General features: G+C 38.6%; 1 protein-coding gene across 1 annotated transcript in view; it reads left to right on the top strand.

Annotated features, from left to right (window-relative positions):
- Window positions 1–21248, top strand: part of LOC150075973 (uncharacterized) — a 369694-nt gene that overhangs the window by 87222 nt on the left and 261224 nt on the right. Inside the window, exon 3 of the mRNA XM_090387222.1 lies at window positions 14550–14600. Coding sequence (XP_090243348.1) covers window positions 14550–14600 — 51 coding nt within the window. The remainder of the gene's footprint in view (window positions 1–14549; window positions 14601–21248) is intronic.

Below are 21248 nucleotides of genomic sequence, written 5' to 3'. Positions count from 1 at the left end.
TCTGTGATAAGGGCATATAAGTAGCTAATAGACTATGTTTATCCTTTTACGTAAAGGCGACAACGATCTTCAAAAAGGACGGAAGGACGGGTGTGTGTCACGCATTTCTTTCAACTCTCTGCTGTTTATCGGCAGTCTAAGCTTATTTTTCATCTTAATGTCGAGACTTACAGCCTTCATTGGGGTGAAGAAACCGTGAAATGATGGACGAGTTTAAGAAATCTGATGACAAGAAAACTGAGTGGCAGATGAATTTAAACATATTTGTGTCTCCAATGACATTCTTAGGGTTTTAACAAACTCTTGGCGTACTTTTCAGCTTGTTAGTACTTTATCTCCAGATAAGGGAAGTCCAATGGGTTTTCAAGCAACACAAATGTATCTCTCTCTCTCTCTCTCTCTCTCTCTCACATTCTCTCGCCTTTTCTGTCCCCCTTTCCGTCCTCCCTTTGGCAAACTGTTTGAAAAGGTGTCAAGATGCCTTGAACTACCGGAGAATGATGTACAAAAAATAGTTGACTCGCGTGTTTCTGGGTTCAACACTAACAGAAAGTCGAGCAATGAACTAGGCAAGTGGGCGTTTAGCTACCCACGTCTGCCATTCCAGCGAGGTCTACATGCTTTTCCGCTGATTGCACGTGCTATGCGAACTCATTATTCAAAGTCGCCATTATCGCTCACCCATAAGTATATGTAACATCTGTATTTGCCTCTCTTTCCTTTCTTCTTTCACTTGCCAAGTTTGCTCTCGTTGACCAGGGTCGATCCATAGCTTATTTTATGATCTCTTCTGATTTTTAATGTGAAGTTTTGGTTCCCGTGACTGAAAAAATAATCAACGTGACTCAAACTCACGATGTTGGGTCTTTGTGGTTATGGCTTTGCATATTTTATTAGTAGGTATCGAAGGTAGTTTGCCCTCACGGCTAGCTCAGTTGCTACGCTAGCAATTCCCCCCCCCCTTATCGTGTGGAAAAAGCCTGCCTTCGATGTCCCTCGCTAACCAAAGTTAAAAAGGCTTCCTACAAGGATGAAAAGAACTTTTATTGGTCATAAAACAGCCAGTCTTCGAAATATTGCATCTTCTTATAAATCGCATTAATTTCGCTACAAAACCTGGGTTTTTCATCCAGCTAAATGAAAAATCGTGACTCTTAAAAGAAGTTCAATTTACAGACAAAATAGCATGAAGGGGATGAGCCCAATTATATAATGATCTTCTTACAGAGTTTCTCTAGTCCTCTCTTCTCTTAATAAAGGTACATCGAACGTGAATTGATCGAGAATATTGTTCAAAATATCGTTTTATATTTAAAAACATCATACCAGCGGGTTATCTTTTTACACTTTTGTTTACGTACAGATAATAACATAGAAAGTAATGGTGTCACTGTCTCAATTTATTCAACTTTTATATTAAAGTACTACAACGTGGGGGGGGATAAAAGTTTTTCCTCTGTGTTGGATGTTTGGTAATTCGCTAGTGATCAAAAGCACTAAAACTTTTATGGGAATTCACCAGTTTTGTTTTTTCAAGGATGCCATAAAACTTTTATATTATGTTCGCCAGTGAGCATATATTATATTTTATATTTTGATCACTAGTTAGCTGTTGAATTCTTAATAGTCAGGGAAACGTGTATTTATTCATTTTGTGTTAATATAAAAGTCGTATAACTTAAAATACTTTTATTTTTCTTTAAAAGACAAAACCAAATAGAGTTTGGTACTGAAAACTTAAATTCCCTTGATACAATTATTGCTTCTTCATATAAATCCCATTAGTGGTTGGCAAATACCTCACCTGTAATCTATTTCTATAGACAGTCGCTCCAACATTACGTGTGTGGAACTAGAAACAATCTCTTTAATTGTGTTTTTTTTTTTTAAGTCCATGTAGTTTATTAAAACTAGTAGTTTTAAACATGTTTTGAATTGTTTCCATTATAGTGTTTTCGACAAGAAATAAAGAATGGATCATACAGTTATTCTTTTACTCAGTCCCTCGTGTGTAGCACACTTGTTAGAATCGCTGTCCACCCCCACACCCTGTGGAAAGGACCTGAGTTGGAATCACGTCGAAGTTTTATGGGCCCTTTGTCACAAAGTAGCAGAGTTAGTCGGTTTTAGGCGAGGGTAGTATGGGTTTTCTCCCAGAAACTCATTTTTTCGACCAGCAAACAAAAAATCTACCACAATACACACAATTTACAGACCTAATACGAGGGATGATAATTTAATTCGTTGACTGGTACAAGATCTTATCTTTAATTGCCATCATCTGATTTTTCTGTGGATTTATCCTCGAAATACTCTCCCTTTAACTTTACGCACTTTCGCCACCGTCGTACCCACGCATTAAATGCTTCTTACAAGCCATTTTTCGAAAGACTGCGAAGTGCTTCCGTTTTGGCGCTCTGCGAGCAATAAGGGGGATGTGGCAGAACCTCGGCACCTGTGGCAGTGATCACTGCTTGCACGATATTAGCCGTGTGGGGGGCCTGCCATTATCTTGATGGAGAAACAATTTAACACCGGTATGACCTCGCACAGATTGTTCATTTACCTACCAGAATACCGGACAATCCTAACCATACAGACACACGCTTGATCTTTTTCTCACAAACAACCCTTCTAAGTACACAGTCGAAATGAGTGGTCCTTTAGGCAACTCAGACTTAGTGATTGTCTCTTCTCCAGTGGAACCTTTATTTTCACGGATATTCCCAACCTCGTGTCGTTTGGCATTACAAGAATGCAAAATGGGATGACCTGCGAGATTTCTTTTCTTCTTTCAAAACTTCTGTCAACGTTTACTCAGATCGTGTCAGTGAAATTATTCTTGTAGGAATGGAATCCTTTATTCCACACTCAACTTTAAAATTTCGTCCTTTATCTAAATCTTGGTTTTCCAATAAATGTGCTAAAGCTGTTCAAGAGAAGAATGTTGCATATCGTAATTGGCTTGTTTCCAATTCTTCAGTTTCATTTTCTGCCTACATCAAAGCTCGCAACAATTGTAAAGCAGTTATTAATCAGTCCAAACTAGAGTTTGAACAGACTAAGAGTAGAAAACTTGCTTCTTGCCCTAATGGTAGCCGAGCATTCTGGTCTCTTTCCAAAGCTATTGGCCGCAACCTTTGCCCTTCTCTGCTTCTACCTCTGTCAAAAGCAGATGGTTCTGTTGTCACTTCAGTCAAGGATAAAGCTGACCTGCTATCATCCCATTTTTCTTCCAGCTCATGTATTAATGATCTTGGTAAAACACTTCCCACCATTCCCAACACGCTCCATTCAATGCCTCCTGTGGTCTTCCGTCAAAAGGATATCAGAAGGATTTTGACGAATCTTGATGCTAAGAAAAGTTCAGGTCCTGATTGTATTTCTCCACTTGTTCTCAAAACCTGTGCTCCTGAGCTTATCTGTAAAGGTGGCAAAGAACTCCTGTTCTTTGCCACCTTTTTTCACTTTCTTGTTCCAAAGGTGTTTTTCCTTCTGCTTGGAAATTTGCTCATATCGAACCAGTTCCTAAAAAGGGTGACAAATCCCTCCCATCTAATTATCATCCCATTGCAATTACTTCTACTCTTTCTAAAGTAATGGAGAGTCAATTAATCGCCAACTCTTAAGCCACCTAAAAACCTTCCGTCTGATCAACCATCGCCAGTATGGATTTCGTCAGTGTCGCTCCACCGGTGTTATTCTTGCTTATGTTACCCATTTATGGACAAATTCAATGGAAAAGTTCGGCGAAAGACACGCAGTTGCTCTTGACATCTCAAATGCTTTCGTTCTTCTGTTTGGTATAAAGGTCTACTAAACAAGTTTCCATCTTATGGTTTGCCAACTGTTTTTGGTAATTGGTTATCCAGTTTTCTCTCTAATCGCTCACTGAGGGTGATGGTAGATGGCTCTCTGTCTTCTAACTTCTCGACTAATGCTGGTGTCTCCCAAGGTTCAATTCTTTCCCCCACTCTTTTCCTCTTGTATATTAATGACCTTCTTCCATTAACAGCAAATCCTATCCATAGTTTTACCGATGATAGCACATTGCATTCCACTTTCCATTTTCAGAAACCTTGCCCAGCTTGTTTGTTTGTTTGTTATTTGGAGCATTAGCAATTAAGGCCATATTGCTCCGGGAATATGCGGTGGTCATTCCCTGACCTTTCCGTATTTGGTGGTGACAGACTCGAACCCCGGTCTAATCAAGAAGCGTGTGCTAGGCACTGCTGCTCCTTCCCATCTGGCTACGGAGGCGCCCCTTGCCCAGCTCAATCAGCTTCAACTTCTCGAATATCCGCTACCAATTCTTTAAATGCCAATCTCCAGGTAATTCTTCAGTGGGGAAAAAGACAACTTACTTGATTTCAATCCTTTTAAAACTCAGTCTTGTCTTATATCTCGCAAAAAGGATGCTAAGAAAAAATAAGACGTTTTAAATGTCTTATCTTTAGTGACACTACGATTTCTAGGCAAGATGATATATCTCTTTTGGGAATTACCCTGACTTCTAATCTCTCTTGGCACAAACACACTACAAATATCGCTTCCTCTGCATCCAAAAAACTTGGTTTTCTTTTTCGCTCTCGGCGTTGTTTTTATCCAAACAGCTGTTCACTCTGTACAAATCGCAAATCCGCCCTACCATGGAATATTGTTCCCACATCTTGGGCGGTGCCTCCAAAACTTCTCTCTCTCTCAGGCTTCTAGATTCCATTCAGAAGAGGTCAGTTAGGTTAATTAAATGTTCATCTCTAACAGAGTCTCTCCACTTGCCGTCTCATAGACGTACTGTTTCTGCTGCATGCCTCTTCTACAGATACTTCCATGGGCACTGTTGTTCTGAATTGGCTTCTATTATTCTCGCTCTCTCTTTCAAAACAGTCCGAACACGTGCCGTTAACAGCCAATATCCATTTACTTCAAACTCACAGAACTAACTTTTCATCTTCCTCGTTTATTCATTCAACTGCCGTTTTCTGGAACAACCTTCCTTCATACGTATTTTGCTGAAAATTACAGTCTACAGAAGTTCAAGTCTAATGTCAACAAATATTTTCTTTCGTCTTCTCAACCTCCAACCCAAACACGATACTAAGTACTATAGGTTCTAATACCTCTCGTGTTTGGGATTCTCAAAAAAAAAAAAAAAATGACAGCCATACCACATATGCTTCATTCATCTCTTAAACTGTTTCATATGCATTTAAGCGCCGTCTGACAAAATAACGAATCACATATTGTTGTTCAATCTGTATGTCCGACATGATACTAGCTTCAAAACGATCGTCAGTGGCACGCGGTTAACAAAAAAATAAACTCTTCAAGCAACGCTAGCTCGTTAAGTACTGGCATGCGCACACAGAGTCTGCTCAGTAGCGATCAGGGAGAGCGCCTCTAGCGGCAGTTTTGGAAAGTTCGCGCGGTAAACATAAAATCTTGCGCTAGTGCGCGAATTAAATGATCGCTCCTGATATATGCGGAATAACAATTTTTCTTCTTTTTTTTTCATTCAGAAACACACAAACTGTTCGAAGAGCACACGTTTTAAATGTCATGCTAATACGTCCTGATCTCAGCTAGTACACTGGTGTGCAAAACTTAAGAGTTGCTGACTGCCCCTTGCAACTATATAAGTTGTTTAGAAGTTATTTCACAAACAAATATGTGGTGGTAAAATCACAATCGTATTATGTTAAACAGCAGGTATTGCGAAGGTGTCCGCAAGGATATGTTGGGACCCTTTATTTAGAATATGGTATTGCATAATTGGTTAGTTCAGTCTTTTCAAAATACAAAAATCATTGCTTTTGCAGATGACTTAACAATAATAATTGCTGGTAGATCAAGAATGGACTTGGAGAATAAGGCTAATATGGTATTGAATAATTTGTACTCCTGGGCAAAAAATTACAAGCTTACTATAAGTCCTAAGACTAATATGATGCTTTTTAAAAATAGTCTGGATTTCAACCGACCTCTGCAAATTAAGCTTAACGGACGACAAATATCACTTGTGAAGGAAACTAAATATTTGGACTTGTTAATTGATTATAAATTAACGTTTTCTCCACATTTACAATATCTTAGTAATAAAGTAAGGAAATTCTCTAGTGCATTATTAGGGTGTCTAAAGCAGATTGGGGTTTGTCACGGAAGACTCTTTTTTTTTTTTTTTGTATTACACAGCAGTTTTCCTCCCCTTGACAATGTATGCTGCTGGAGTCTGGTTTTACCGTGCTACGATTGTCAGGATACAGACTTAGTTAAATTCAGTTCAACGGTTGATGCTCCTTTAGTATTTTGAGAGTATGTCGAACAGTTTCAACAGCCGCTGTGCAAGTCTTGGCCGGAGCGATTCCGTTGGACTTGTTTCTTGTATACCGTGGATTGTGTTATTGTATAAAGAGACAGGTACCCACTACGATTTTAGTTATTGAGCTTAATAACTTTACTAGTATTAATAGTGACAGAAAGCGGTGTCTTAATGAAATCTTAAATAAATGGCAAACACGATGGGACACTGGAACTACAGAAAGAGTTACACGACATTTTATCCCTAACGTTACGTTTTTGATTAATAGGCATCTTCTTACGAGTTGGTTTACTCCTGTCTTGGAAGCTCTGTTCTTGTTGACGGGCCATGGATCTCTGAATGGGAAGTTGTTTGCACTTGGACTGATTGATACTGGTATCACATTTTGTATGATTGTTCTATCTATGAGACCTATAGTACCGCACTTTGTGGAGTTATTGGATCTTTTATACCTGGGCAGGAAGTTTTACGTCTCTCTGGACAGTGTAAATTTGATGCTTTTCAAGAGTTCTCGAAGGCAGTATTTCAACTTAGAAGATCTCTGTATAGATAGTTGATATGTTTTGTCTTAGATCAACCTGTATGAACCAATATGCCTGATTGGTTCTGGATGCTTTGAGCGAATGTGAAGGATTTTTTTTTTATTTTTTTATTACTCTGGACTGAGCCTCTATATATATATATATATATATATATATATAACTGTTTTGCTGAGTTTGTATATAATGTACAACGAAACAAGGCGGATTTGAACGAACGTTCTGGGAGCCGCCATACCTATATATATACATACATATGTCACGCTAATACGTCCTGATCTCAGTTAGTGCACTGGTGTGCAAAACTTAAGAACCAACACTATTTCTAAAGGTTACAACCACAAAATCATTACTTAAGGTACTCTTTACTGATGAGAGTAGATTCAGTCTCAGCAGCGATTCTGGAAGTCAGCTAATCTGGCGAGAGGTTGGCACACGGTATCACCCCTCAAACATCACTGAAAGAGATTGATATGGCGGTCGAGGTGTTCTCGTCTGGGGAGGCGTTATCTTGGATGGACGTACGCAACTCCAGATACTGGAAGGCGGTACTGTAACCTGTGTACGCTACTGTACTGAGGTAATCCCTCCCCATGTGCATCTGTTCCGAAGGTGCCATTGGCCTCGAGTTCGTGTTTATGGTTGATAACGCCACACCCCATCGCACTGCAACTGTTGATATGCTTTTGGAAAGTGAGAACATTGTTCGTATGGATTGGCCTGGCTGTTCCAAATCGCATCGAACACATATGAGACGCTCTGGGGAGAGGCCTAGCGGCACGTCCACACCCACCAGGAAATGTTCACCAGCTGAAGATGGCGCTGACAGAGGAATAGACGATGGTACCGAAGAACTAATCTACAATATTGTTCTAAGTATGGACAGGCGATGCAAAGCCTGCATCGAAATTAGGTGTGGCCATATCTCCTACTGAGGACCGCCTCTTCCCTTTGTTCCATATTTGGCAGTGATGTAGCATTGCAGATCTGTATCATTGCAGCCAGTGCTATGTTGCCATTTTTGAATAAAGTCCCTCTGTACCATTTTGTTTCCGTTGTTGTGTCGGTGTTGTTTCCTTCATCACTTTTGTACCTCACGAAGTTCCTTTGGTATGCTTTTCCCATATCCAGGCCACTCCTATGAGAAACTACAGGTGAAAACGTGACCGGTCCTTAAATTTTGCACACCAGTATATTAGGTCTATAGGAAGGTACGATGCAAGGAAAGAAACTTTTATTGCATTTGACAAGAAAAATTTACAATCACACCTTTCATATCGCAGAAAATTGACCATCCAATCTCGTCTTCAAATTTCTGCCCCAATTACATTAAGTAATGTATTCTACACCGAAACTACACGCAACCTGAAGGTAAGCCCTCGTGGGTAGCATAGTTGGTAGGATCACAGTCCTCAACACCACACCTAGTGGAAAACACCCGAGTCCCGTCGATGAGGGGAGGAATTTTATGCTATCCTCATGCGAGGATAGCATATTTTTTTCTTCCAGGAAACTCGGGTGTTTCTTCCAGATAACAGAAAGTCGACCACAGAACACACGCAATTTATAGACAGTATACAAGGAGCAACATGGCCTTTGACTCTGATGCTTCTAAAACCCTACTACAACAACAAAAACTGAAGGTAAACCTCACGAGATTCTGCCTTTTGTTGCTCAAGATTCTGTAGTGTGCTCTCTGTTTCATATCTTGCTATGCAGGGCTTTGCAATTCGCCTTTTTAATCCTTTCCTTATAAGGACAATGATCAGTGTCCCTTACCAATTAGTAAGCTGACTCCTCCTCACTATTTTCTTCTAAAGGTCGTTGAAAATTGAGTTTTCTTGGTAATTAATAGAAATCAACCACTACCTATTCCCTTAAAGCCATTAATATTTCTAATACCTCCCTAAGTAAACAGTGGATATGTTGACATTCTCCTCCAACTAAACAACTGAAAGAACACAATGGTTACTATGGACAAATACCCTTAATATCAGAATACAGTAGAGCAAAGTCATGCTCCCAATGCGAGCCTTGCGTTCTCTTTCCACTTCACGATCTCACGTGATCGGTACTCTTTTATAGCTTACGTAGCATACAACGTCTCGTCGGCAACCTTTCACCTCCAGATGTTTAGCTTTCTCTATGATTGTATGTAGCTCCATCAGAGCCGGGTTTCCAGAACTAACTACTCCAAACAGTCAAGTCCAATGTCACATTTAGCCTAATTCCGATATAATTATATCTTTCATTTGACTTCTCACCTCTAATCGTGACTGTTGTATTAGAAAACTGCACTATCTAAAAGCTACGCGAGGCCCAGTAGTCGACAATAATTGAAGGTTATTAACCGGATTCGACCGGGATAGAGATTACGTACGAGTATCATTTTTCAAGGACATTTTTCTTAAGAATATCTACCTGGCCTACGTGAAGATAATGTTAGTTTTGGCTTCCGTGAAATTACTTTTAGTCACAACACGGAAAATACTGCCTATTGGATGATTAAATGAGACAGCTGTTTTTGCATTCGAATCTAAGCTTGGATTTATTAAATGTCCTTGTTGTCTCCTAGTTGGTTTCCTGTATACCTTCGCGGCTTCCTGCTTTCAAATGCATTTAAGATAATGAAGATTTCTCTGAAAGTAACACTGAGAAAATCTAGCTGATAAATCTACTAATAAATTTAACAGCTGCTGGCCGAATAGATGAGACATTTTTTCCCCCTATTATATTAAGACAGTCATGAATTTTCCGAACTCCTCAAACATTCTAGAATAAAGTCGTTGAGGGCAAAGTTTTTATGTTTTTGATAAGGTATTCAAGCCAAATGCAACTCAAGATAAGGTGTACAATGAAGCAGCTAAAGCTATTGTCAAAGATGTTCTTATGGGTTACAATGGTATTATTTTTGCATATGGACAAACATCAACTGAAAAAAAAAAACACATACTAGAGTAAGAGTAAGAGTAGAGTAAGATCTGCAGTCTTTGTTAAAAAAAATAGTTCGTGCACGGCCATGACACTTCTTAACTGCGAGACACTCTCAGTGATCGTAGTCATTCTTTACGATGCGGAGATATGGGCGTCTTCCGCCCCCAAAACTCTTAACAATATTTACAACTAAATACCATATTTGTTTTGAAGTGTCAAGTTGCTAACCAAGGCGACTGCACTTTGTTGACTTCATTTGATGCTCACTTGACAAGACATACTTTGTTTTCTGCTCCTTGTGCTGTTTCTGTTGCTATGATGTCCAGTACAGTGTTGCACGAAGAAGTATTTAAAAAATATCGACATGACACACATCTAGTTCAATACACTTGTTCCCTCTCACCATGTTTATTCTATACAATCTAAATACAGTGGATCTGGGTGCAGCATATTCCAGTAGACTCTTTGCAAAAGTTACGTATACGCTACTTGGAATTATTATACTACTGTATCAGATTATTGCATTCTTATTGTTTTTGGGAAGATTTTGGATCTTTCTGCTTCCATTTTCAAAGATTTTTTGTCTGGAGTTTACGGCGATGACGGAAGGCTTATTGGAAGAGATGCTATATGATTTTCTCAGTCCATGCTTAAATTTTCCTGATATATTTCGATTGTGGTAGGCGTCAATATTCGAGACATCCAACGCGGACCGAGCCACTTTTTTTCCAATATTTCTTGGTTAATTTGTAACTAGTTAAATTTTTCGTTTTAATTTGGATGTTCTACATTTTCTTGTCAGCGTAAACAGTTGCATTCTCCTTCGTACCTTAAACATTCGGTGCCAATAAGGGTTTATTTGAACTATTTTCTTTTCTATTTTGCTCCCTTGTGAAACCGAAAAAACAAACGGCGAACTCGCATCGTAAAACAAACTACATCCCAGTTAATTAAATTGATACAGGAAAAGATCAATCAAGGGGCGTCAACCAGCAACAATAGGCATAAAGGTAGTTTTTGGAAGTGGGGGACGAGAAAGACGAAACAAACTGGAGACCTTTTCCTGGTTGTCATCATTGAAGTTGATTTTATCAAGACAAACCTGTTATCTACCAAGGTGGTTGCATCTTCAATATCCGAAGGGTCACATCCCACAAAATCGTCAACGCATGCTACCTGCTGTGGGATGTGCCAGCCTCTTCATAGGTACAGAATGCTTCGTATCTCTAAGGTAACACCCAAGGTCATAGGTCTCCGGTTACTTTGATAATTCGAGATGAACCAACTTCCTCATAGATTCTTGTGTTTGTGTGTGTGTTCCGCCCTCCTCTTGTTGTCATTTGGTGCCTCATACACTTCTGCCGGACCACCCTGACGGTACACAAAGTACGCCCCAGTGTTGGAAGGGATGGATTTATAGTTAGTTTGCGAGTGAACCGAGGGGTTTGAAATATAGCGCACGGAGACGGGAGTCAGAGATTGATGAACGTACGACAAGACAGAGATAAAGAGCCTAGGGATGGGTGCACGCAGATAGCCGATCAGTGTGAAGCTAGAAATGAAGGGGACTGCAGTTGTCCAATCGTTCGGAATTCCATCTGGTAATTCCAGTCGAATAACTTAGATTGCGTCTCAGATAGGCGATACTATTAATTACAATGGAAGTACGTACAGCTAATTGCCACAATCTGTTTTCATTATATTCGACTTATTGACGGGCTGTTTTGGAGGACGTGGCTTTAATAACTTTAGCCTTCGCTGATAAAATAACAAACAAAACTGTCAACACTCGTATCAAATTTGGTTTACTGCTTGCTGTTACTAGTGCTGAAGACTTAAGCTGAGATTTTATTACTTGAAAGAGATTCGATTGGTTATACAAATGCGAAATTTATGTTTGTTTTACATCAGTCGTGATTCCATTGGACTTTTACGCCTAATTCTAAATATAGATAATGTTGCAATCGATAAAGAACATTTTATAAGGGTTTAAAGTCCCCATGTCTGTTTATTATCTTTTTTTATGCACAAATATATTAGTTTTCGATCCAGTACTTTGGTGTACTATTTGAGAAATGTGAAAGGAAACAGTACGCTCAAATGCAAAGTGTTTTATATATACGAAAGGTTAGGCCTATAGTACTATACAATAAAGTTATTTGAAGATTATGTTGAAATCTATAGGTACGAAGCTTTTAAAACGTTATTTGGTTACCCTTAAAGGTATGTTTTGTTTGTAGAGAGAGAGACTAAGACATAAAATTAGTATTAAAATGTCCTGTGAGGGGATTGTGACCATGGAATTGTCTGCCTTGGCTCTTTCTAAACTAAAGAACTACAAAACTTATGATTATTGTTCTTATCGCTAGCTTTTGTCTTCCACAGACAGAGTGTGCTTACAAGAACTCAAAATGTGTTACCTTGGCCAGAAATTCCATCAGATATGGAATTTCTGGGTTGAATTTGAATTTAATGTTGACCATTTTTCCATTGATCCTAAACTTACTTGGCCAAAAAATTAGAAACCTTTCTTCAGTATCCAGGAGGGTCACATTTTGTCTAAATTACAGCCCATAAAGGTCGTGCCATCGATTCCACTAGGTCTCTGAAGGAGTCTAGCTCGAGATTTGACTATCCTTCCATCGGGATATTTATCAGCTGCTATACTGTGGGTCAATACAGAATTATGAATATGAACTGCTCTTTACAGCATATCCTAGACATTCACAATGGAATTAAGATCTAAAGAATTAGGCGGGTAGGTAGAAATCTTGGGCATTTTTCTCTAACCATTCGATACAATTTTTCAAGATGGATAGTCATGTCGTCTTGAAAGAACATCGCAATCCGAGTGAAAATGGAGCATTGCAGGGTGAACTTGGTGCAACGCCATATAAAGATATTTATTGTAAGTAAAACTACCTTCTAATCGTATGAGCAGACCTAGTATGTATCGAAGAGAACATACTCCATACCATGATGCCACCTCCAGCCGCTTCAATAGTGTACACGAGACGGGCTGGATGCATGCCTTTATGAGGTTCACGCCATACTTTTACCTTATTATTGGTGCAAAAAAGTGTAAAACGAGACTCGTCAGACTCATTATTTTTTTCAATTGTTCCACACTCCAGTCTTGGAGTTGGCGACACCACTACAGTCGAATCTTGTGGCTGCACTACAGTCGAAAGATTCGACTTTTGAATTTATGTTCCCTCATATGTGTAGTCTGAGCAATAGGAAGAATCCCATCAGCATAGAGCTTGCTCAATCCATTCAAAGCCTTAAACACCTCAGTCAGATCCCCACGCAGGTACCTAGTCTCCAGACGCGTCAATTGGCAGAACAAGCCTTTCTTTGCAAGAGCATCCCCTTTCTTCCGATCACCAGCCTCGTTGCCCTTCTCCGTACTCATTCCAGCAGCTCTACATCCTTCCTAAAATCAGGCCTCCAGTCGTGTATGCAATACTCAAAATATGGCCTCACCACTGATTTATAGAATGGGCTAATGACCTCCTTATCCCTGCTAGCAAAATTCTTGTATATCATTGACAAAACCCTATGAGCTGTCCTGATAGACTGTTTGCACTTCTCAGAGAACTTTATATACCCTTGTTCCCTCTTCTCCGCACAGTTACCCCCGGGTCTTTTTCATTTCCACTGTCCTGAGTGCAGTACCACACAGTTGATACGTTATTCCTCTTGGGGGTTACCCTTACCCATATGCAGTACCTTGCATTTGTTAATGTTAAACTTCAAACTGACATTTCTCAGCCGATCTTCTAATTTTTCTAGATCTGGTTGCAATAGCATACTGTCATTACTGTCTTTAACCACCTTTTCAACCTTTGGATCATCTGAAAACTTAGACATTAAGCCTGATATACCCTCGTCAGTATCACTAATAAATACAGAAAACAATGGGCTCAGCACCGAACCGTGTGGGACTTCACTAATAATATTAGTCCACGAAGAGTAGTGGCCATTGATAACAACTCTCCGTCTTCTCCCACTCTACCATCCCTTTATTCATAGCAGTAACTTGCCCTTAATGCCACATTGTTCCATTTTATACAGCAGCCTTTATATGCAACAGTATCAAAAGCTTTCTTGAAATCCAAATATATGATGGCAAAATTATTATTTGCATCCAGTCCCTTTGTCACTACTTCATGGTATCCAATAAAATTTGTCAGACAAGATCTTCCCTTAACTAATCCATGCTGTGACTGAAGTATAATTGCACTCCCATCAACATTATTTCCACAATTCACTTTAAATTTCTTTGGTTTCATTCTTCCCGACTTGCTTCCGCATTTCTTCCTTTCAGAGCTGCATTCTCCCATCGTCTTCCACTCATTGTATACTTTCGAGATGGCTGCTTTTGACACACCTTTGATTTCCTTTGTTTTCTCAGCTATGACTCCTGCTGAACGTGCTCCAGCAATAACACCTTTCAGATCGAAAAAAACACCTGTTTTCCCCAAGCCCGGATAGACCAAGAAGCCCCAGGAAGGTTTATAGTATTTATCTGATACAGAAGAACTTGTGATCATACCATCTGACAATTTACATTTGCATACCGTACGTTTAATTATGTGTTGATACCAATGACAAAAGGTTTCTAATTTTTTTGAACAGTAAGCGTATATGATTCTTTAAAAAGTGTAACCAACTTTGTTGGTAGTGTGTATGTAAAAGAGATATCCATAATATATATATATATATATACATATTTTTTACTTTTCGGTTTGCAGGCACCTGGAAGTGGAGATGGAAGAGGTGATATGAGACTAGACGAAAACGAGGTAAACACATCTCATTTAATAAGGCTATTATGACAGTTTAATATTAGCTATCAGCTGATAACTTTAGCGAATGGGCTATAATTTATTATTAAAAATCTTTCTCGTATCTGTTTTTTTTTTTTTTTTTTTTTTCATGTTTCTTAGATTCTTGTTGATGCTAAAGAAAATAGTCGTGTTTTGGGAAACAAAGTTGTAAACACCTAAAGAAGTTAATATGGGTAATCCCGTTAGCCAAGAAGCATTGTAGACATTCACAAATGTATAATCTTTCTTCCAAATCTAAAAAATTAGGAATGATATGCCTTTTGGACGTTTACTAACTATTTATTTTGGTTTTTACATATACCGGTGCTCAAAAGTTGTGGGGGGGGGATCAAACACAAAAACGTGAATATATTATTTAAATATATTAAAAACATATTATTTAAATATAATGAATATATCATTTCGTAAATGACTAACCTATTGTTCATCATTTACGAAACAAAACAATTCTATATGATGTAAACAAAATCGCACACAACCTGTCACAGCATAAAAATTGATTTGTATCATACCATTTTGGCCACTTACGAACTTATTTTTATAAGTCCAATTTCAGATGGAAATATGGCCAGTGTTCGTGGTGCCTGAATAACATTTTAAAAGCAGAGTATGCTTGGCAATTATGGGTAGTCGTGACACTAAGTCGGAAAGTTGGGTTTAGTAAATGTTGTCTCCTCGTGTTATGGACTCAGTTACACTCCATTGTCCTTCGACGATTGTTCCATTGGTCTTCCTTGACGACTTCCTGGACAATTATGTAGGTAAAGCATAATTGACGACTTCCTGGACAACTACGTAGGTAAAGCATAATTGTCCATGACATCTAGATAGACTTCACCATTCGTGGTTTGGTTTTGTCCAAAAAAACCAATGGCCCGAGCACAAACCAGAAAAAAACAGCCTCAGACTTTCACGCTGCGTCCACCAAACTTCATTGTCGAGACGACATAGTCCGGCAGATAGCTTTCTCTAGACATTTCCCACGTCCAGGCACGACTGTCAGTCTAGTAGACTATGTACTGTTGACACTTCAAAGCACAGCTTTACATTGGTCAATAGTCCAAGAAAGGCAAGGCCCAGCACCAATTTAGACTGAGTCTGTCTTTAATCGTGGTAATTCGTGGCTTGTGGATAGCTGCAGGACTGAAGTAACCCATATCATGCAGCATCTGGAGTACTGTACTTGTGCTGACAGGTGTTCCAGTCGTCTCATTGAAGGCCTGTATGTGCTGCGACAACATCGATTTCCGTTCTGTGGCACTTATATTTGCAGGCTCTCCTACCGACCGACTGTTGTCTCCTCGAAGACTTACGAGAATATTTATAGTTGTCTGACACTTGGTACTTTGGTAGGACTTGATGGGGTTTCCGGGTTATACATGGTTGGGCGTTAGCTTTTTTTAAATGTTTGTTTTTTTTTTTTTTTTCGTTTGCTGTAGGTGCATCGCAAACGAAATGATAGAGCGCTGGGAAAAATAGCTTGTAAGTAATTTTAAGGCCGGGGTTTCTAGACCAATCTTCAAATTACTTACAAGCTATTTTTCCCGGCGCTCTATCATAGTTAAGAGTGGTACTAAACAGGTTTCTAGACATGTTACAAGGGGTTGCCCACAGGAATCAATTCTTGGCTCCCTGTGTTGGAATGTGGTGTTTGAATCATGGCTCGTCAAGAAATTTGAAGGAACAAAGACGCTTGCCTATCTTACCATCTTACGATCTTACCATCCTTGTCCGCGGCAATTCAAGGAAGAATGTGGAAAGCATAGCTAACTCCGTCTTACAAGAACTTTCAACTTGGTCTGCAATTCACAAACTGCATGTTTCAACAACTAAAACATCGCAGATGCTTTTAAAGGAAAATTAGATAAGAGAACGTCCGCCACTTGTAAACTTTAGAGGACAGACAATTAAATATACCACCATAACAAATATTTAGGTATTCAACTTGATGATGCCTTAAATTTTCTGCCACATGCATGTATGTAAAAGAGAAGTGTAAGTCTTTCTTATCCCGATTGAGACATGTAACCAGGCAGGAATGGGGCCTGAGAGGTCATTCACTCAGATTATATTATAATTGTGTTTTTTTACCTATCATTGCTTATGCAGCTGGAGCGTGGGAACATAGGGCCAACAAGTCTGCAATTATGAAACAGCTTCTGCAGACCCAGCGTGCTGCCCTCCTGATGATATCACGGGCGTGTAAAATCACTTCTACTATGGCTTTGCAGGTGTTATTGAGGAAATTACCTCTACACTATAAAGTACAATACAGGTATATGATGTATCACCTGAAGAAATCAATACATGTTACTTTGGATGATGTGCAACTTGACCTAGACGCTTTAACATCTGAGAAGAGAAGATTTCGTTCTATTTATGTAGATCTGGCAAAGAGACTGGTCATCCTCGGAGCTTGGCGCCGTGACCAGAGAGTTTTTACCATCGATAAAGGAGTTTAGGAAGAGAGAATCTTTGTGGTTTGCGCCTGGATTGCATGGTACATTTCTACTCACGGGTTACGGGAGTATTAACAGAAAATTATTTACATTAGGATTGTCTCTTATCTTACTTTGTCTCTGTGGACAGGAAGAGAGTATTGACCACATTATTTTCGATTGTCAATGTTACCAAGACTACAGGCCTGAACTCCAGCTTGTTTCAAATAATTTAACAATGGGAAATAAACCTGCGCTTGTTCCATCTGAAGCAGCATTAATAGCACTGAACACGTTTGCCTCACCTGCTTTTAAAAGAAGAGAGGAGCTTACACTTGCTAATTTGGGATAATTTTATCAGGAGTTGATGATGATTGGATACTCATTGTAACCAAATATTACCCTGCTGGACATTGATCGTGTTCTTGTATATAGTGTAAATTCTTGGTGGTCTTCTACAGACACGGAACCCATTTATAGCGTGATTCGGGGAAAAAAAAAAAAAAAAAAAAAAATGTTTCTCCGAGGAAGTACCTGGAGCAATGTCGACAAGAGACTAGACAATTATATCTCAAGAAATCTTGCTGATCGTAGCTTCTAGGATGGGATTTTCCATGGCATGAGAAGTCATCCACTTCTCCACCTCTATTTCCTTTAGTCTTGCTATATATCTTCTATCATTTAACTATTGGAGGGTTCCTCTGTTTGATCCTTCCCTCTTCTATTCTTTCCTACCTCTCCAGCTCCCAAACTTCTCCTTCTATAGCCTTTTCATTTTATCCTTATTTGGACTCTCCCGGGTCTTTTGTCTTGGGTTAGTCCAGCAGGTGATAGTAGATCCTGTCCGCCTCCACATGGCAGGGATGAGGGTGAAACGTGGTGACTAGGTGTTGCTACTTCCCCTCTGCTAAGAGCCAAGTACCGGCTGACGTCATAACAACACACCATATCACTACACTTACACGTCCAACACACTACATACAAATGGCCGGTTTGGGCTTAAGCTTCTACACAAGATGTACAACGGCGTCTAATGGGGAAACCCTTGGACCCGCCACAACAATACATGAATATCCCCCCCTTCGCTGTAGGTTCACAGCAAACTTGGTAGTTTTATTATGTGGTCACATAATGACTATCTAATTGAACGTAATGAGAATGCCAGATCTTTTTCCCTTTAGCAACATCATGTGGTAAAATCGAAATGTAAAGTGTTTTAATTCTCTTTTAAGGTTTTCGAAAATTGTATATTATGCATTCATTGTGATTTTTTTTATGGCGTTGGAAAAACGCTTGTTTGATGTTCAGAATTCTGTTTGGGTGGACTTTTGCGGGGGGAAAAAATAAAAAACCAATTTGTGATAGTTGATCCAAACAGAAGAAGAAATATTGTTATAAATTTTGTTAATCGGGATGATCGATGCCCCGCTACTACGAGAGAGCCAATAAATTTCACAATTTTAAACAATCGCTTCAGAGCACGAAATTTTGAATTTAAAAATCACACGATCTTTTGGATTTATGGTCGTATTTGTAACTTTTATATAATTAAGTTTTGGAACTCACTCCATCAATCAAATAAATCAATTACTCGATAGATAAATATTATTTGATTTAGTTTTACCATCAATTCACACCGTTAAAAAAGCCAAGGAAGATGACTTTGAAAATGTGAAATACAATATCAATCAGTCACAACAGCGAAGAACATCCCACCATTTTCCTGGCGAAGATACTGCACGTGGTTTCAGTTCCCGTCTGCATCCGGCTTGCTGGAGGTTATAACTTATAGCCGATTTCATCAGCTGTGTAATTCTCCTAGCAAAATGCCGAAGCATACCCGGACGCTCAGTGCTCCGAAAGCAAGTCAGAGTTGATCTCCAAGTGGACTAAACAAAGAATCAAACTCGTTTAGAGAGCTATTGCCACAAAGACTGCCCGATAAGATAAGAGGTGACTGGTATTTCAACAACAACTTCGTCCCATCTCGTAACTCATCCAACCACCATGGGTTAGGGTCAGTGCACGTATGCAGTCTCGTCGGATTCCGTCAATGCATTGGCTTCGCTTTATTCTCTTCTCTTCTCTCTCTGTTTTTTTATTTCTCGCTTAAGATGAGAATTTAATTGTGAACAGGATAGTAAACTTGTGACAACATAAAACGTAAAGTATTGTAAGAATAGGGGCCAAATCCTGGTACTTTATCTCTGTCACCATAATGACAATTTTATGGTCTGCCTTGTCGCCTTGTGGTATTAATCCCTTATAAAGTGCACCCAGACGCAGTTAGAAGATGAGAAAGCTGCTGACGCATAGTAAGATGGTAGATTGACAGACGTGGCTGTATTAACAAGGACTTCAATGTCCCTATGCCACCGAAGCAACATGACCTTAATTCCGACGTAAAAGAACAAAAGCGTGGTACCAGATTTGCTGATTGACTCGTTTGAGTGGAACGCACTGCGCATGCCTGACATCCGACTATGTAAAATTCGGTCAAAGCTACTCTGATGGATCTAATGAAGTAAATATTACAATTAACACTGACCCCAGTGAACTTGCTCTCAATTTCGCTAAATAAGTGAAAGTAATTGACTGATGCCTTTTTAGCGCTAAACGCCGCTAGACGGCGCTTTGAAGTCTTTTTTAGTAGTAAGCTGATTGTTGTCTTCGGGTGCGTTAGCATCCGAAGACAACAATCAGCAGGAAAAGGAAACAGGCGCATTATATGCATAATGACAACAATCAGCAGGAAAAGGAACAGGCGCATTATATGCATAATGACAACAATCAGCAGGTGAAGAAGACAACAGAAGAATATGCAAGAAGACAACAATCAGCAGGTGAAGAAAACAGGCGCATTATATGCATAATGCGCCTGTTTTCATCACCATGTCCGTCCACATGTTACAATTCGACTTCCATTGAATAGATTTTAATGAAATTTTATCATTTGTCCAAATTTAATTAAAATCGGCCAGTAGAAATCTGGCAGTTATTATTTTTTATTTTTTTCATACATATCATATAAGCTATTCATATACTGTATATCAGCAGTTCTCAACCTTTTTTACTACTTTACCACCAAAACGAAAATTTGAAAAATTTCGGTACCACTCATTAAAATTTGTATTAAGAGTAAAAGTCAAGAATATTCGCATAAAAAGGCTATGTTATAAATTATACACATTTTTATTTATTTTTTAATACAAAAATTGAACAAACTAAATAACAAATATTAAAAAAAAACAATACAAAATAAACTATAAAATACTTGATTAAGATGGTGATTTAATTAATCAATAACAATTAAATGCAATAAATCGGGAGAACTTGAACAAATATTTAACAAAAATAATTGATTTAATGTAACAGCTTGTTTGACAGTAAAGTTTCTTTATATCTGGTTCTGTTTTACTTAATTTCAAACGTAAATTTGGCTCCAAAGTGAATCTTGTTCTACATATGTTTTTTTAAATACAGCATAAAAGAAAAATCTGTTTTACATAAATATGTCGAACAAAAATGGCATTAAAAATTTTATTGTACTTTCTGAAATTTCTTTAAAATCTTTCTTGATTAAAGTGTTGTTTTTGAAATCATCCACTAAATTTCTGAAAGTTTCTCTTTTTCTTCAGAAGAAAGATATTCTGGTGCATAATTTGAAGAAAATTGATTCTTGATCCAGTTTTCTTTTTCATAATCTTCTGGGAAATACAATTTGAAATTATATTAACCGAAAACAAACGACGTTTTATATTTGAGACTAATTCATGTTTCAATGTTAAATTATTTTCTCCAAGAAAATTTTCTAACGTTGGTAGGAAACTTCTTAAGACCTTTTTATCCAAGTCTTTGATGATTAACTAAAGTTTTTTTATTGCTGCATTTATTTTGTCACCGACAGTGAAAAGAGTCACATTTGGTCCTTGTAAAGTTAAATTCAGATCATTAAGCCTTCCAAAAAAATATCAGCTAAATATGCTAATCTAGCCAACCATAATTCATCAAAGGGATAGTTTTTTAATTCACATATTGAATCGCAAAGGAAAACTCGCATTTCTGATCGAAGTTCAAAAAGAGGATTTAAAACTTGACCTCTGCACAACCATCTAATTTCGCTATGCAGTAGTAGTTTTTCGTGGTCACTTCCCATCTCTTGGCA

Source organism: Mastigoproctus giganteus, chromosome 13 (genome assembly GCF_048544385.1).
Source record: "Mastigoproctus giganteus isolate SK-2022 chromosome 13, ASM4854438v1, whole genome shotgun sequence".
Classification (NCBI taxonomy): Eukaryota; Metazoa; Arthropoda; class Arachnida; order Uropygi; family Thelyphonidae; genus Mastigoproctus; species Mastigoproctus giganteus.
Note: the sequence above shows the minus strand (reverse complement) of the source record. Positions and strands in the feature narration are given on the sequence as shown.